This window comes from Orycteropus afer, unplaced genomic scaffold (assembly GCF_000298275.1).
Source record: "Orycteropus afer afer isolate SDZICR_OR568_19922 unplaced genomic scaffold, OryAfe1.0 scaffold00450, whole genome shotgun sequence".
NCBI classification, from domain to species: domain Eukaryota; kingdom Metazoa; phylum Chordata; class Mammalia; order Tubulidentata; family Orycteropodidae; genus Orycteropus; species Orycteropus afer.
The window spans coordinates 2,097,366-2,116,685 of NW_006922037.1; the positions used below are offsets into that span (position 1 = coordinate 2,097,366).

Sequence of the window (19,320 nt, forward strand, 5' to 3'; positions counted from 1 at the left end):
CTCGGAAACCCAAAAAGGGGTTGCTGTGAGTCAGGTCCGACTCGACGGCACATAACAACAACAATAATAAAGGTTGTATATTGGCTCTCATAGACTTGTTTTATTTTCTTCAGCTTCAATTGAACTTGCATATGAGCAGTTGTTGGTCTGTTCCATAGTCAGCTTCTGGCATTGTCCTGACTGATGATACTGAGCTTCTCCATTGCCTCTATCTACAGATGTAGTCAATTTGATTTCTGGGTATTCCATGGTCTTGCAAAACTCTATTATGTGAGCTCTGGCATTAATTCTTTCACCAAGGCCATATTTTCCAATTATCTATGCTTCTTTGTTGGTAACTTCTGCATTCTAATCATCAGTAATTATCAATACATGGTTACATGTTTGGTCAATTTCAGACTGCAGACATTGGTAAAAATCATCAATTTCTTCATGTATGGCTTGAGTGGTTGATGCATATATTTGAATATTTTTCATATTAATTGGTCTTTCTTGTAGGCATATGAATATTATCCTATCACTGACAGCATTGTACTTTAGGATAGATCTTGAAATGTTCTTTTTGATGATCAAAGTGACACCAGTCCTCATCAATTTGTCATTCTTGGCATAGTAGACCACATATCTCTCAGATTCAAAATGGCCAATACCAGTCCATATCGACCTTTATGCACTGCATTTCATTTTTGACAATTTTCAGTTTTTCTAGATTCGTACTCTGTACATTCCATGTTTCAATTATTAATGGATGTTTTCAGCTGTTTCTTCTTATTTTGCATTGTGGCACATCAGCAAATAAAGGTCCCCAAAGCTTTACTCTACCCCCATCATTAAAGTCAACTCTATGACATGGATAAAACCAAAACCAAACTCACTGCCATGGAGTTGATCCTTACTCACAGCGACCCCTCCTTGGGTTTTCAAGGCAGTATCACTACAGAAAGAGATTGCCCAACCTTCCTTCTGAGGAGTGGCTGGTGGGTTTGAACCGCCAGCCTTCTGGTTAGCAGTCAAGTGCCTTAGGTACTACGCCACCAGGACAGAAAGGTATTATTTCTGTTTTAGACATCTGGAGAAGTGTCTCTTCTTCCCGTACCACAAGAAGCTAGTGATTGAAAAGTAATTAAAACCCAAGTCTTCTGATTCTTTCCCACATCCTACTACATAATACTAATGGGAGCTCTGGTGGCGCAGTGCCTAAGGCTGTTAATCAGAAGGTTGGCAGTTCAAACCCACCAGCCACTCCTTAGAAGGAAGATTGGGCAATCTACTTCCATAGAGATACCGCCTCAGAAACCCAAGGAGAGGTCACTGTGAGTCGGATCCAACTCAACAGCACATAACAACAACAACAACAACACTACATAATACTTATCTGCAGCAAGACTTAAAATCTAGTGTAAACTGCATATTTCAAAAGTGTCAAAATGGTAAGAATCTATACTGGTTAGGGCTTACCTAAACTAAATTTTTGTTGTTGTTGTTAAGTTGCACAATGTAATGATAAAGAGCATGGACCCTGGAACAAGACGACATGTGTTCTACTCTCAGCTCTACCATCTGGTAGCTACGTGACCTTGGGCAAGTAACATATTATGTGTGTCTCAGTTTTATCAACCTCAGACTAGAGATTAATACTAAAACCTATCTCCAAGGGTTGAAATGAGGATTAAATGAGTTAATATTCATAAAGAATCTGGGACCATCCTGGTAATATATTACATATAAAGAAACAGTAGTTTTTTTTGGTTTTTTTAAAACCTTTAAAAAAAAAAAGCAAAACTTTCTTATTATTCACTTATTTAGAAACTGGGAGGAAACATGGTACCTACCAAAGGAATGACTCTCTGTTGAACAGCCAAAGAATCACAAATATAATTGGAGTACTATTCAGACAAGATTTATAAAGAACTATAAATAAACTAAATATAAACAACTGGTGTATGTATCATTTACTGGAAGTAATATAAATATCCTTAAGTGTTTTATTATCTGTCTACATGAAGTGAGATAACTTGAGGAAGCATGTCTAATGTAGGTAAGACGAAGACACAAAATGCATACTAGTACTTTAATGATACTGAATGATCCAGGGACATCTGAGAAACATACATAATAAATTACATAGAAAAGTCTAATACTGACTGTATAAAATAAAAAAAAAATGTATTAATAGATTAAACCTCTGATAGATTTAAATATAACCAATTTTTTCCTATTAACAAAAACATCAACTGGAAAATAAATGGTTTCTTAGAAAATCATCAAATTAGCAGTCTGGTATCAAAAGAGAAATATTAGTAGCAGAAAGTATTACATACTTTAAGGGACCTAGTCTTCCAGGAAACTTCCATATTAAAACATGAAACAAGCCAAAAGTAAAGATTTATCCTTTTTGTCTCTCTGCAGCCTAGTCAGTATTTGAGGACTCCAGGCTCAATATGGACAATGTGACTTCCACTAACTGTAAGCAGTGGTCTAAACTGCTTAGGTAAACTCTTCAGTCTCACCTTCCTAACTTTAGTCCTCACTCCCCTGAAAGCCAGAGAGACTGATCTATGGATGAAAAATGCATCCCACGGAAAACCATAATGTAAACAACTTACATTTACTCACATGGGCCTGGTATTACCAAAATTATGTTAGACTATTTGTAGTAAGTAAAATCAAATAAGTAAAAGATAGATAAACTTAAAACTATTAACAATGTACAAAATTTTAGAAGGCAAAATAGGCATTAATGTCTAACATTCTATTTTATCTTGGTGAAAAATAAAGTTATGTTAGGATCATGAAGACTTAAACATAAGAAGAATTCCCAGAACTAGGAATTAAAGTCTCTGTGGTGGTTAAGATCAAAGAATATCTCAATGGTTTCATCCTCTGAATATGAAACCTAAACACTGAAAGGTTCAAAGTTACACAGTTTATTCTTTTTTTCTGAGACAAAAACACATTTTAAAAGAAGATACATGTACCCAAATGTGCACAACTCTTTTTTTTGTTATTTCTCATAGTATCTAACGTATTTAACCTTCTAAAATACTGTGGTTGAGGTAGTCTCCCCATATTAAAACTTTCTGAAGAAGATGGTATTCAAAAACCATTCCAATCAATGTCAGTTTGCATATCTCCTTATTAAAAAGCAAAATATTTATAAGTTCTGATATATTAATTTACTTTAAATATTATACTATTAGTAATCCTTCAGGAGCCTTGGTGTTATAGTGGTTATGGATTTTGGCTGCTAACCAAAAGGTCAGTGGTTCAAACCCACCAGCTGCTCCACAGGAAAAAGATGAGGCAGTCTGCTTCTGTAAAGATTTACAGCCTTAGAAACCCAATGGGGGTCTCTATGAGTCAGAATTGACTCAAGGGCAGTGAGTTTGGTTTGATTTGCATAATCCTTCACTGAAAGATAATACTGGAGAGTTTATATTATCATATTTTAAATTTTAAAAATTGAGTCTATTTGACAACTCAATATTGCAAAGCCATCTTAATAGTTAAGGTTATTCCATTTCTAATGTGCACTGCATTTATAATCAAATGTTTCTTTCTGGTGATTCTCAGTAGAGTTATGGTTCCATGTACACGGTCTTCTTAGCTTCCAACTAGAAATCCCTACCAAAAAACAAATATGTGAGGAGTAAATGAGTTTGTTTTAAGTGGCAAAAAAAGTGAGTTTTCTAATTAAAACTCACGAATCCTGTTTCTTATAGGACAATTCTGTTTATACTAAAGCCAGGCTTTAAAGTAGTTGAAAGAATCACCTGAACTTAGATACAATTCTTTATAAACAAAAGGAAGACAAGTTTTTATTCTCCCTCTCAGGTTTAATTTGCTTGAGAGCTTTTTAATGAACCTACCTTTGCTCTGCCTCTTTTCCCCCTGCTCCAACTTCCCCCTCCACCTTCAACCACCACGAAAATTAAAACAGCAAGTCTGGAGAAGAAAGTGATTCTGTTTATGCCTATACATTACATGTCTGAAAGGAACTCTGTTAAGTGTAGGGAGGAATGGAGAGCAGAGAGGTGAATAGTGGAACTGAACGATAATGGCCAGATTCCATCAATTACTAAGTTAGGATATCAGAGGATCTGGCTATTTTTTCCAAATGAGAATATATGCATAAGCAGGTAAGAATCTACCAGGCTAAAACTGAATAAGGTGGTCGAATGTAGTATTTATAGTTTTTGCATTATTTATATTACAATTTATATGGAATTAGAATTGGTATAAACATGTCCTTGAGGATTCTGTTACTTAATATATGCTTTCATGCTTAAAAAACTCTATAATCACCTTTAGTTTACACTGTAGTTGCTTCATTTCCAAATCCATGCTCCTGGAAGGGCCTATTGTTGTAACCTGTATCCGTGGAACTGTTATCTGAGAAACTTCTTCAGCCAAACTTGTGATTTCAGAAGAGGACTCTAATTTCTTTAATAGATCTTCTTTTTCTTTCCGAAGATCAGCCAAATCCAAATTTAGCTTCTGTTGTAAAGAAAATAAAGATAAATATATTATAAAAGATTATATTTAATCTAACAGTTATCAGCATAAAAGTCTAAAGATAGGGAAATGCTGAAGAAAAGATCGGAATTTATTATAAAAAATGGTTATTATAAAACATTATAACCTCTATTGGCTATTGCTTAAGGTTGCTAAACTTACAGAGGTTAAAACAAAACAGACCAGCTGTCCTCAATAGCTTTTGGTTGGCTGGTCTTTACTCATGATGTGCTATTTCTCTCCCTCCACATAGACATGGATGAGCCAGAGACTCACATTTTATTTGATAACCTTGACTTCAGGGCTGATGTACTTAACCGGTAAAGCAAAGCTGGAGCAGGACAGGATAACAGATGTTAGTTGTTTATTCCACTGGGTAGGTCTTACCACCCTACATAGCAGCCAAAACACTTCTCATTTAGCAACATAAATGTTAAGTCCAATTAGCAGACAAGGCTTGTTAGGGATTTAGTTCAAATAAATAGCCTGCAAACAAATGTACTCAGTCTTATGCACCTGACTGATAGCTGACAAATCCTATTTGTAGTATCGAGGTAGACTCACACTAAACTCCTCACAGTTGACTTTTTAATAACATACACATTTTAGTAAATGACATACTGCTTTTATGAAAGTGTGTAAAAGTAACTATATGTTAGCTTTTCTTATTCACTAATCTGTAGTAAGAAGAATGCCACCAAGCTACAGCAGTGTAACAACCCAGAGCTCCTTAAAAGAGAAACCTGCATTACTATTTTATTATTCCAAAGAAGCTTATAATATGGTAATTTAACATAAGGAACAATTAGATGAAATGGTACTGAAATCTCTGAGGGGAAAAAAAAAGACTTTTTATGAATTCTAATTAAACAGCAAAAGATGTGGCTTATGTATATCGTAATATAAACATGGCACATAGTAAGTTATTTAAGTTTTAATATATTTAAGCACGACTTCTAAAAACTTTACCAGTAAATCCATAACTACATTGTATCTGTACATAACTACTAAATATAAATATTTCAGATAATTTAAAAACAGGACTTCATACATTTGAGATTAAACTATACTTTGGTGAAATTAAAAAAGTATGTTTCTATGAAAAAAACTATTTTCCTGGTTATATTTTTAGAAAGTTCTTATGATTTAAAGGTGTGATTCTACAGATTTTCGGAAATACTCATTCACGAATTATCCCAAAGTCACCTCATAATAAATACTAAAACCAAAGTCATAATTTTATTAATCCTGACAGTCTTCCTGGTTACCCAAGCTTGAGTCCATCGCCTTCCTTGTTTATCACTAATTGTCTATGTCCAAACAATTGTCAAGTTCTAAATCATGTAATGTTTCTTATATTCATCACCTTCTGCCACCCTCTTAATATAGGCACTCATTATCCACTAAGATTCTTGCAGTAACCCTTCCCCTCCCCTCAACATTTCCCTACCTTCACACCATCTTTTGCACTTCTTAAAACAAGGCTGGCCTTTAATTACTTTACTGAAAACCCTTCAGGATTCATTCATTTCAACAGAATAAAGCACAGATGTTGTGAATGATAAGGCTCTCCCTCTAAAGTTTAGCTTCAACTTGTATTTCAGTCAGACTTCACCTGAAGCCAGGTTTGCCTGCCATTTCTAGTTGATGACTCTCCATGGTGGTCCCTTCTGCTGAACTTCTCAATCCTTGAAAAGGGAAGGTTAATATTTTCTCCTTCATAAAGCCTCCTCTGTTCTTCCCCTTTTCTTCAGCAAAGTCTCCTCTCCATTTCCATTCTTTTAGCTCCCAAACATTGTGCCTGTTCAACCATGAACCCTCGTAGAGTTTAAATCCTTAAGACAAGGTTGTGCCTTTTAAAGCCTTAAGACAAGTAAATGTATCTATACTAGTATCTACAATAATGCTGTAGATATTGTAAGAGCCAAAGACAGATTTCAACATGTCACTCTACCTGTAGTATACATATGTTTTCAGCTTGTATTTATAATCTATTAGCTTATCACCATAAAAATTAAAACACAATTTTTATTAACAATATACCATTAATCAGGCATTTGTACAAGTAATACACATCAGAGTATTTCTCAGTCCTAAAGCTAAGGCTCTAAATCTAAGTTAGACTGTCTGAGATTAGAATTTGGTAAAACAACTCATGACTAAGATTCTGGGGGGAATCTCAGGCAACACAGATTAGCCTTTGAGGAGGCACTTTTCTTACTATGAACAGTCCTGGGTGGATTTTCACATATGTGAAACTTGCATGCCACTAGATTCCTATCTATTCATTCCACACTGGCAGATCCTGACACTATAAATGTGTCTTTCATTGAAGAAAGAACAAGTCAGTAAATATATTTCTCTAAAACACATATATATGTAAATTTCAAGTTAAATATAACATAAAAATTTATTAAATGAAAACACTTATGAAGACAGTAAACATAATGACTTACATACTAAAGTAGAATATTTTGATAAAATATTTAAAACCTACAATCTTTAAAACAGTTCCAATATTAACTATATATGTATAGAAATGCAATAGAACACCTGTTTTTGAAATAGAGGAAATATGGAGATCAATATTGCCTAAATGCTTGCCAAGATATATTAATTCCTAAATGCTTGTCATGATATATATTCCATCAGTAGCTACCTCTGGTTATCCCTCAGAGTTTTGGACAAATAATTACGGCTCTATTACTTACTACTCTGAGTTTAAGAATTCTACTTCTTTTTTGAGAAATGTTATATAGATGAGACAAGAATGGTAAATAATTTTCTTTTCCTTCCTCTTGGTTTGGTCTGAGAAAACTACTTTTGTGAAAGAGATTGTGCTGTAACATCTGCCAATAAATTAGAGTTTTTATTTGTCCTTTTTATCATCAACTTCATTCCTGTTTTTATATTGTTACTTTTCATCTCCAATTACATATTTGAAGACATTTAAGCCCTGTTACAAACAGAAATAAGCATAAAACACATATAGACAAAGAATCATCATTATTGTCTTCTGGTTCTGGGCCTGCAACAAGCACACAGCCTTTGTTTCCTCATTTAAAAAGAGGAATGATGCTTGCCTATTTTGTAGTTTAGATTGTGTGTCAACTTGGCTGGGCTATGGTTGAATGGCTTGCCAGCTAGATGGAGTTATACCCCATGATGAGATTGTAATTTCCTCCATGGTGGAATCTGCTGTGAGACTTTAATCAGTGGAAAGGGCGTTACCTTTGGGGTGTGGCCTGCTTCTAGTATTTAAGGAAGCTTTGAGAAAGATTTCTAGCTTTTTGGCACATGTAGATCCTGTGTTTAGCCAAGTCTTTATTTCAGTGGCCTGCTGTGTTGCCTGCCAATCTTGGGATTATTCCTGGACTTTAATTAGTGCCCTGCTGTGTTGTCTGCTAATCTTGGAATTGTGCCATTTTACCTGTCAGTCTTGGGTTCATTAGCCTCAGCAGCAAGCAGATGAGTGAATCAGAAAAAACCTCCAGTTCTAGGGGGCATGGAACAGCAGGCAGAGGTGAAGCCCAAGATCCAGGGACCTTCACCCAGCCCCTAGAGCCAGCAGTTTGAACTCAGACTTTTGGCCTCCTAAACTATGGCACATAACAACAAAACAACAACAAACTGTAAGAGAATAAATCCCTGTTTGTTGAAGCTGCCCTCTTGTGGTATGTCTGTTACAGCAACACTAGAGAACCAAGACACCTACCTAATGAAGGTCACTTGGGGGAAAAGTTTAAAAAAAAAAAAAAACCTGACAACACTTGGTAAATTTTAAGCATGTGGCATTATTATCTGTTGTAAATGCCTTACAGAATCTGTTGTTGCTGTTATGTGCTGTCGAGTTGGACCCGACTCATAGCGACCCTCCTTGGGTTTCTGAGGTGATATCACTACGGAAGTAGATTGCCCAATCTTCCTTCCAAGGAGTGGCTGGTGGGTTTCAACCGCCAGCCTTCAGGTTAGCAGTCAAGTGCCTTAGGCACTATGCTACCAGAGCTCCCTACAGAATCTGAGAAATGTCTTAAAGCTTTTCTTAATATATGCATATAACATTACTATAATTTCTCCCATGTCATAAATGTTACTTTGTCTTAGGTCACAGTTATTTGATCTGAATTTACAGTCCTGACTAGGCTACAAGCTCAATGAAGGCAGGTGTGCTCCTCTGACTCTACATCCCCAGCAATGCAATCCCTCTACAATCTTCTAAAAGTCTATTTCAATGGGAAACTGACTTCAGTGGGAATAACTACTGAGCTTTGTATTGATTTATGTGTAATCAATTATTCTAACCAAAGGTTATAAAATAGAACTGAACACTATAAAATTTTAGAATGAGATACTAGTCATTATTTATTTAAATATACACTAAAATAACATTAAGTCTCTGAAAAGGAAAGAACCCTCTAAGACTTTAAGAAGGAACAAGAAAAGAATTAGGGCACTTATTCTTTAGAGATGAGTCCTATGGTAGGCAAAATTCTAAGATGACCTCCAATGACTCATGGTCTAATATACTATCCTCCCCATTGTATATGAGTGGGGCTTGTGAATATAATGGGATATCACTCTCATGATTACATTAATTTTATGACAAAAGGCATTTTATACTTGGTCCCTCATCAAGTTACGGAGCCTTTTCTGAGGTCAGAGATATTCTCCTGCTGGTTTGAAGAAGGAAGCGGCCATTATGAGAGGGCCTTTGAGGAGTCACAAGGCAAGATTCTAAGGGAGAGGCCTCAAGAAGATGAAAGCAGTTCTTGGCTAGCAATCAGCAAGAAAATGGGGACCTCAGTCCTGCAAACACTAGGAACTGAGTTCTTCCAACACACACATGGGCCTGGAAAAGGAGCCTGCACTGCAGAAAGGCTGGCAGGGGCCTGCTGCTACCTTGACTGTGGCTAGCTGACCCTGGGCAGTGGACCCCATTAAGCCACGCTGAACTAACCTATGGAAAATGTGAGGAAATGAATTTGCCTGTTGTGTCTAAGCCACTACATTTGTAGTAATTTGTTTTGTAGCAGAGGAAACTAATAATCTAATTTGTCAAAAATAAACCTCTGTTTCGATGCTATTCCTTGCTGCCTTACTGTCACTCTGCCACATATATTCGAACAAGTATCTGGACCTCATAATGTGTAATTTATCCTAATCCTGGTTTCAGTTTACTTTCCTTACCCATAATTTTAATTTTACTTCTATATTGTTTTTAAAAAAGAGCAAAACAAAACTTGTTCATTTTCTGCACTAAAGTACAAATTGCCTGGACCAGATCTTCAACTTGTAGTTTATTCACCAATGAAAAAGTCACTATGGCCAGGAGCTTTCTTTTGCTACTCTGAACAGTGATGGTGGAATCCCATGGAAGGGGTAAATAAGTCTCTGTCCTACTCTCCTTTGTTCTGACATAGGACTTCATCTACAAATCACTTTTGTTCTGCATGGCAAAATTATCTGAAGTATGTGGTTAGGAAGTATCTAGATTCAGAACCTAACTCATTATCTATCCTTCATTCATTTTACACATGGTATTTGTTAGGACACTCTACTAGCTTTGTGTATTCGATGATAATAACAGAGTTATGGCCCTTGCCTTTAGGAAGCTATCAGTCTATAACCTAGAACTATATAATAACTACATTAAGTACTTCAAAGAAGCAGAATTTGAAGTTATGGGAATTGCTGGTCTGGTAAATGGTAAGTAGAGCCAGTTACCTCCCATCAATCCCCTTGATCTGTTTTATTAAATATGTCCTAGAAGCTAAGTACAATTGATGCCCTAGCCTAGATACACTTGAATAAGGTAGTAATTTAAAAATCTTATTGTTGTGATTTTTAAGAACTGTAATCTAATAATTGTGTTACCAGATTTAAAGTAAAAGAGATTGTTATTGTTGTTGTTAGGTGCCATTGAGTCGTCTCTGACTCACAGCAACTTTATGCACATCACAAGGAAACACTGCCCAGTCCTGTGCCAGCCTCATAATCCTTGCTATACCTGAGCCCACTGTTGCAGCCACTGTGTCAATCCATCTCGTTGAGGACCTTCCCCTTCTTCGTTGACCCTCCACTTTACCAAGCATGATATTCTTCTCCAGGGAATGTTTCCTCCTGACAACATGACAAAAGTAGGTGAGACCAAGTCTGGACATTCTCACTTCCAAGAAGCATTCCAACTGCACTTCTTCCAGGATAGATCTGTTAGTCTTTTTAGCAGTCCATGGTACTCTTAGCATTCTTCTCCAACACCACAACTGAAAACATCAACTCTTCTTCAGTCTTTCTTATTCACTGTCCAGCTCTCACATGCATTAAGAAGTGACTGAAAATATAATGGCTTGGGTTACTCAAACTCACTGCCATTGAGTCGGATCCGACTCATAGCAACCCCTCTTTGGATTTCCAAGGTGGAATCACTATGGAAATAGATTGCCAAACTTTCTTTCCAAGGAGTGACTGGTGGATTTGAACCACCAGCCTTCTGGTTAGCAGTCAAATGCCTTAGGCACTAGTCTTCAAGGAGACATCTTTGATCTTCAGCACTTGAAAGAGGTCTTTTGCAGCAGATATGCCCAATGCAATACATTGTCTGATGCCTTGACTGCTGCTTCCATTGGTGTTGACTGTAGAACCAAGTAATAAGAAGTCCTTGACAACTTCAATCTTTTCTCCATCCATCGTGAAGCTGTTTACTGGATGAGTTGTGAGGATTTTTGTTTTCTTTATATTGAGGTGTAATCCATACTGCAGACTGTCGTCTTCAATCTTCATTAGTAGTGCTTCAAGTGATCCTCACTTTCAGCAAGCAAAGTTGTGTCATCTGCATACCGCAGGTTGTTAATGAGTCTTCCTCCAATTCGGATGCCACATTCTCTTTATATAATCCAACTTCTTGGATTATTAGCTCAGCATACAAATTGAATAAGGGGTGAAAGGATACACCCCTGACACACTCCCTTCCTGATTTTAAACTATGCAGTAACCCTTTTTCTGTTTGAACAACAGCCTCCTGCAGTATGTACAGATTCCTCATGAGTAAAATCCAGTGTTCTGGAATTCCCAATCTTCTCAATGTTATCCATAATTTGTTATGATCCACACTGCACTTTTGCATAGTCAATAACACATAAGTAAATATCTTTCTGGTATTCTTTGTTTTCAGCTAAGATCCATCTGACATCAGCAATGATATCCCTGGTTCCACATCCTCTTCTGAATCTAGCTTGCATTTCTGGGAGCACTGTCAATATACTGCTGCAACTGTTTTTGAATTATCTTTAGTAAGAGTATACCTGCATGTGATATTAATGATAGTGTTCGATAATTTCCACATTTTGTGGGATCACCTTTCTTTGGAATGGGTACAAATATGGATTTTTCCCAGGCAGCTGGCTAGGTAGCTGTCCTCCAAATCTCATGGCATAGCCGAGTGAGTGCTTCCAGTGGGACATGTTTGTTGAAACATCTCAATGCATATTCCCATCAATTCCTGGAGCCTAGTTCTTTGCCACTTCTTTCAGTGCAGCCTCAACTTATTCCTTCAATACCATTGGTTTTTAATCATATGCTGCCTCCTGAAATGGATGAATGTTGACCAATTCTATTTGGTATAGTGTCTCTGTGTATTCCTTCCATCTTCTTTTGATGTTTCCTGCATTATTCAATATTTTGCCCATAGAATCTTTCAGTATTGCAACTTGAGGCTTAAATTTTTTCTTCAGTTCTTTCAGCTTGAGAAATGCCAAGCATGTTCTTCCCTTTCGGTTTTCTAACTCCAAGTCTTTGCACACTTCATTATAATAATTGACCGTCTTCTTGAGCTGCTCTTTGAAATCTTCTGTTCAGCTTTTTTATCTTGTCATTTCTTGCATTTGCTCTAGCTACTCTCTGTTCAAGGGCCACAGATGTAGTCAGTGTGATTCCTGTGTATTCCACCTGGTGAAGTCCATGTGTATAGCCATTGTTTATGTTGTTGAAAAAGGTATTTCCAATGAGTAAGTTACTGGTCTTGCAAAATTCTATCATGCTATCTCCAGCATCATTTCTATCATCAAGGCTAAAAATGCCAACTACCAGTGACTCTTCTTTTTCTCCAACTTTTGCATTCCAGTCAGCAGTGATAACCAACACATCATGATTGCATGTTCAGTCAATTTCAGACTGCAGAAGTTGGTAAAAATCTTCAATTTCCTCATCTTTGGCTTTGGTGGTTGGTGCCCAGATTTGAATAACAGTAATATTAACTGGTCTTCCTTGTAGGTGTATGGATATTATCCTATCACTGACAGAATTGTACTTCAGGACAGATCTTGAAACAGTCTTTGTGGTGATGAATGTCATACCATTCCTCTTCAATTTGCCATTCCTGGCATAGTAGATCATAAGGTTATCTGATTCAAAATGGCCCAAACCCAGTCCATTTCAGCTCACTAATGCCTAGGATATCGATCTTCATGCATTCCATTTCATTTTTAACAACTTCCAGTTTTGTTAGATTCATACTAAGTACATTCCAAGTTCCGATTATTAATGGATGTTTGCATCTGTTTCTACTCATTTTGATTTGTGCCACAGCAGCCAATGGAGGTCCCTGAAAGATTTACTCTGTCCATATTATTAAGGTTGTCTTTACTCTGAGGAGTCAGCTCTTCCCCAGTCATATTTTGAGTGCCTTCCGACCTGATGGGCTCTTCTTTCAGCACTATATCGGAAAATATTTCAGGGCTATTCATGAAGTTTTCCAGTTATATATCAGACAGTGTTTCACTGCTATTCATAAAGTTTTTGCTGGCCAATTGTTTGAGAAGTGGATGGCCTCTTCTTTCTTCTGAATCTTAGTCTGGAAACTCCACTGAAACCTGTCCACCATGGGTAACCCTGCTGGCATTTTGCAACATTGGTGACATAACCTCCAGCCTCACAGCAAAACGCAAGCCACCACAGGGTGACAAACTGACAGACAAATTCATCTCCCTTAGTTGTTCCTAACCATTCTGCTTACTTTCTCACCTGTCCAGGGCCTGGCCTTAAGTAAAGCCACCCCAGAAGCTCTGAGCCATACACCCACCTACTTGTTTGGGGCCCAGCCTTAAGTAAAGCCACCCCAGAAGCCCTGAGCTGCAGCCCAACTAGATAAAAAAAAATTCTATTTGAACAGTACATATATAATTTTGCAGGCAAGAACCCCCTAAAAATCACCATGATCTTAAAGATACTACTCCTTCTTATGAATAGACTACATATATACTTTAAGTTACAGAGAATAAAACTGAAAGAAATAAAGTTCTCCATATTGTCCATATATGAGACTAAAAATGGAATCACTTAATAGAACTATATGAGTTACAAATAAAATTAGATTGATTTCTGGCACTAACTTGTATTTTCCATACAAGTACTACTTACAAAGATATATCATTCAAGTTAACAACTCAAGTTTAGTAACATAGGCTTTAAATTTAAAACATGAGTTTTCCTTTGTTATGATACTTGAGATCTTCAAGAAAAAGAATTAAAAATTAAAAACCAACAACTCTTCCCCCTAAAAAAGAACAAAGGTCTTAGGCAGAGATGGAATTATTTATGTAACATAATTTCTTATGAAAAAAGTCCACAGTTACTACATCACTCATTTATAAACTATTTTCTGACAAATGCAGTTATTAAAAGCCTACAGTATGTTTCACAAAATGTCAAGCAAATGAAGGTAATATAGAGGACTTTTTGCCAGTGCTTTTGCTAGTAGTTAGACTTCAGTAGCCTTTAGAGACCATTAAGTACCCTTTGGCTAATTGGCCAATGGTAGATTAATCCTCTTTTTATTCTAGCAGCACTATTTTAACACCCTTTACACTCTGTCAGTGTAGTGTCTGAATGACAAAATAATATTGTGCATGAATAATAAGCAGAAAAGTTAAATTAACATTTCACGTTTCACATGCCATACCTATGTGTCAGAAGAACTTTCTTTTTAAACCACTGACATTCAACTTTTTTTAAACAATCTCATGTTGACATCTTATTGAGGTGAATCTTCCTAATTACTGCTAATTGCCTATCAAGAAAAAAATTCCTTTTGTGAAATGCAGTTGTCTAGTACAGATGAACCTGGCTCCAATGTGCACATTAAAGACAAAGCATGACACTTCAGGTGCTACTTTATTATTAGGTCATACTAAATATGGCTTGCAATTAACAAGGCAGTTTTATGGTACTGGAAATGCCAATCTGCCTTGATGTGTTCAAATTAGATTCTATTACAGAAATATGGATATCTGCATATGGATAACAGATACACTATTCTCAATAACATTCAGAAGGAGTAAAATTAGTCCAATGCCCCTATGCTTCATAATGTAAGTTCTATTTACCATCCAATTAAAAGAATCTAATGAAAATTATTGAATATGATTTCTCAAAATTAAAACCAACATCATTATTTCAAATGTCAAATTGCTTATAATGGTTTGCTAAGTCTTTTAATTCTTAAAACAGCCCTAGGTACTGAAACCATTTTACATTTATCTTCTAATTCATATTAATATGTTTGAAATTAATGGAATTCACAGTAAATTTTAACCTACGTGATAACAGCAATATGTTTTAAAATAAATAGCCAATGAACTTTAAGTTACAGTTAAACCACATCACTTAAACTTCTGCTTCCAAAACTATGGAAAAATAATCAATAGTAAAAATATATGTAGTATTTGGAAGTTAACTAATATATATAATTGACTTTCAGTATCTGTAGGAGGAAAAAAAACAATCATTACTTGGCTCATTCATTTCAAGAGGAATTTACCTGTAAATCTGTAGTCATTTCAAACCCTGTATTCCAGTTTCCAGAAGAAAAGCCCCCTTGAAATCTAAATTCCAAATACTAAACAGAGTTTGAAACTTGGGCCCAAAAGTATATCCAGAATAATTCATCATCATCACTGCCAAAAGAATTTCTTAATGTTCATATGGTAATGAGTTCAGTACCAGTCCTTAGGAGACAGACGCATAAACTACACAAGGTCTAACTAATCCTTATAACAACCATTCTGCCTCTCCTTCCCAATAGAACTGTGAGAACGGCAATGCCAAGTCCCAAAAGAGAAACTGACTGATGTCTTCTAGACTCCTCTTTTTCACTCTCCCCCTCCTTTCTGCTGCTTAAAGCTTGGCTAATTCAACTTAGAAAAGCTATTCCTCCTACGTACTGTACACACCATTACCGGTTGCCATCAAGTTGATTCTAACTCATGACAACCCATGTCCTGCAGAGTAGAACTGCTCCATAAAGTTTCCTTGGCTATAATCTTTCAGGAAGTAGGCTACCAGGCCTGTCTTCCACAGGGTGGGTTTGAACCTCCAACATTTATAGGTTAGTAGTTGAGTACAAACCATTAGCACCACCCCTACTACACATACTCTCTCTCTTAAATTCTATTCTTCTCCCATTCCTTTATTCAAATTTTTTTTTTTCAGTTACTTAAGATGTCTTAGGGGTAGGAAGAAGATAACTCACCCTATTTAAATTCCCCAAACAACTAAGGGATAAAAAGCCAAATCACCAAAAATAATAGATGGCTTACTTAGATTAAGTTAATACTATATCTGTTTCTAATTATTGCTAGTTCAATAACATTTTGTAAAAATGTATTTTTTTTATGGCTTTTTAGAATATACACAGTAGAACAAACACCAATTCAACAATTTCTACTTGTACAATTCAGTGATACTGATGACATTCTTCAAGTCCTGCAACCATTCTCACCGTTTTTTGCATAATTTCTCCCTCATTACCATAAACTTCCTGCCTCTGACTTCCCTATCTAATCTTTCTATTGCTGTTTTCAATTTCATCCCATAATAGATAGCTATATATACACACACAAATACACATATTTACTTCTGATGTTTCTTTTTGATTTTTATCACTGTAGTTGAACGAAAAGAGCAAATTAGTTTCCCATTCAACAATTTATAAACATTTTGCTTCATGACATTGCTTGCAATCCCCTCAATCTAACAGCACTCTTCCCACTTCCTTCCTTGGTTTCCTTATTTATAGTTGTCCTTCTTTTCAGTCCTTTCTCGCTTTCCGAGTTTAGTTTATAGGCAAATGCTGCCCCTTTTGGTCTTAAAAAGTTGACTGTATCAAGGAGTACATTCATCCCTAATGTTTTTATTCACTTTATAGGTCTGTCTATTGTTCAAAGTTGGTCCCCAGGGATGGGTTCAGTTCCAGGCTTGAAGTGAGTCTAAGGGTGACAGTCTTGGAGATTTCACCAGTCTCTATCAGACCAGTAAGACTGGTCTTTTTTTCATGATTTTAAATGTTGTTCTACATTTCTTTCTTTTTCTTCTTCTCTGTCTAGGACCTTCTCTTGATCAGAGCAGTTGGTAGTGGCAGCTGGACACTATTTTTTCTGGTCTCAGGGTGGTGGAGACTCTGGTTCACATGGTATGTTAGTCCTTTGGATTAACTGCAGCCATAAATTTTGAAGTGATGTTATAGTGACTGAGTTACCAGGAACAGAGGCTATGAAACTCTGTTAGAATATCTGCAGACATCTTATAAAGTCTGCCTAATTCTCCTCCAATTGGTTTTCTTAAGTAACAGTTTCATTTAATTATTGTTCTTTTCTAGTTGGATGATACTATTACTTCTTAATGTATTGTATTTTATTGCTCAAAAAACGTTTTTGTGGTCTGGCCTAATGAAACTAATTCCAATGTATTGTTACTAAGGATTAGTGATTCTAGACAATTAACATTTGCTAACAATACTTAATTACTATTTATATTTTAAAAGTATGGATATTCCTTAAAATAAATTTTGACTTCTAAAAAATATAATAGACTATATTTTCAAAATTAGTATTTTATGATAAAAACTTTTCAATTAATAAAACTTCTAAAAATATGCATATGAATTTAAATTTATTTAAATTATAGTTGAATCAATTCACAGAAACAGTACACTGTCACACTTATCTCAATTAAATATTACCAGCCTCTTGGGTAATAAACACAAAGGCTAAGAATCATCATTTGTAGTTCTAATTGTATATATTCAAGCAGTGAAATGGCCTACATTTCCCAAATATATACCAAATATGAACAATATTTTAATAGTTAGGGTCATAGCATTAGCCATATATCTTTCCTTGGTTGTACAATATATAAGCTCTGCAAGTAAAATACTTGGAGTAAAGCCAGTTGAAAAATTTCAAAAGCCTTACAACTCATTACAAATTTAACAGTAGTAATACTCAGTAGTCATATGATTTTGATTACATTTATTAGTGTATCATACTAAAATTCTCAAAGGAAACTACTTAATAATGTTTTTCTCTATTCCTTAAGTTTCATAAGATTTAAGAGAATAAAAAAAATACACATCTTTATAAAAATAGTTTTCATAATCTTTGGATTCAATCAAATAATGATTTACTAATACCCCTTAAGATGAGATTTTACATTAAAAATTAAAGTATGTAAAATTCACCAAAGAAGTTTCCAGGAGGAATAAGAAGAGATTTACAAAGCTTGAACTTATATTATTCATAATATTTCTCATGAACGTCTTTGAAAGCTTTTTTTTCCCCCACCACCAAAATTTCACATGTAAAATTCTTCTATCGCCTTCCACTTCATTTTTTATTTAGGATTTTTTCCATTTATCATATTCTTTCAAGTAGTAAGAAGTGATCTAATACAGAGTTGTCATGTAACACATTATCTGACTCTCAGTCAGCTATGCTATCTATACAAAGTATCATGATTCATACTGATCTTTAAGCAGAGGAAAATCTGGGAGTTCTGCTGGTTTCTGTATTCTCCTAGGTCTGTGGTTCTCAGAGTAAATATTGCCCAGACATATCTTTTGGAAATGTGTGTGGGAGAGGGTTGGCTTTGTGCAGCATAATGGTTGGTACTGAAATGGATAGAAGTCAAGAGTTCTAGACATACTACAATGTGTACAGTCCTGCTCACTAGAAATTGCTCTGTATCTCTCATGACTTTCCAATTCCCTGCCAATTACTTGTGTAGGTGAAAATTATGCATATAATGAAATGAGCCTAAATCTAACTAAAAAATAGATACAAACAAAGCCCCATGGTCCCAGAAATGTAACTACCATGGACATCAAGGGAAGACTGAAAGATGGAGAAATCTTCTCTGATGTCTAAGCTATAAGCAGGCTCACTACATGGGTGGTCCACAGGGTTGTGGCATCATTGAGAAAGCTGGTCTGGAGGAAGAGGTGTGAGATGAAAAGAAGCAGTGAAGGCATTAGAGTGTCTGGTTCCAGTCATTCTTACCTCTCCCAAGGTGTAAGTCATCTTTTTGCCCCCCGCCCCCCACACACATTTCTGTCACTTGCTATCAATGGAGTTGTACCTAACATAACCTTCTAAGTAAAGTTTAATAACCACTTTTCAAATCCTCTATGGCATGTGACACTGTGGCCAACTCTTTGATCTTGGTAAAAGCTTCCTTTTCCTTGGTTCTGTATTCCAGCACTTTCCTATTTTTCCTCTAGTTCTCTGTATACTTCTTTTTGTTCTCTGTCTTTTGTCTACATATTAGACACTCCCCAAATTTATTATTTTGTGCAAATATTTCTTCGGCCTATTACACATTCTGGGATAGTGATGTAAGTAGGTTTCCTTTTTCATTTTTATGAAATATTTATAATACAATGAATGCCCATGTATCGCCATTCAATAAAGACAACGCATTACCAATACAGTTGTAGGCCATGAACCTCTCTCAGAAATAATGGCTATCCCGAATTTG

The 19,320-nt window shown here is 35.8% G+C and overlaps 1 protein-coding gene across 1 annotated transcript in view; it reads right to left on the reverse strand.

Annotated features, from left to right (window-relative positions):
• The window catches only part of LOC103208537 (centlein-like), a gene marked incomplete at its 5' end in the record, with an annotated part of 460,544 nt that overhangs the window by 82,372 nt on the left and 358,852 nt on the right, over nucleotides 1–19,320 (reverse strand). Inside the window, one exon of the mRNA XM_007954241.2 lies at nucleotides 4,306–4,497. Within this exon, the coding sequence (XP_007952432.2) occupies nucleotides 4,306–4,497 (192 nt within the window). The remainder of the gene's footprint in view (nucleotides 1–4,305; nucleotides 4,498–19,320) is intronic.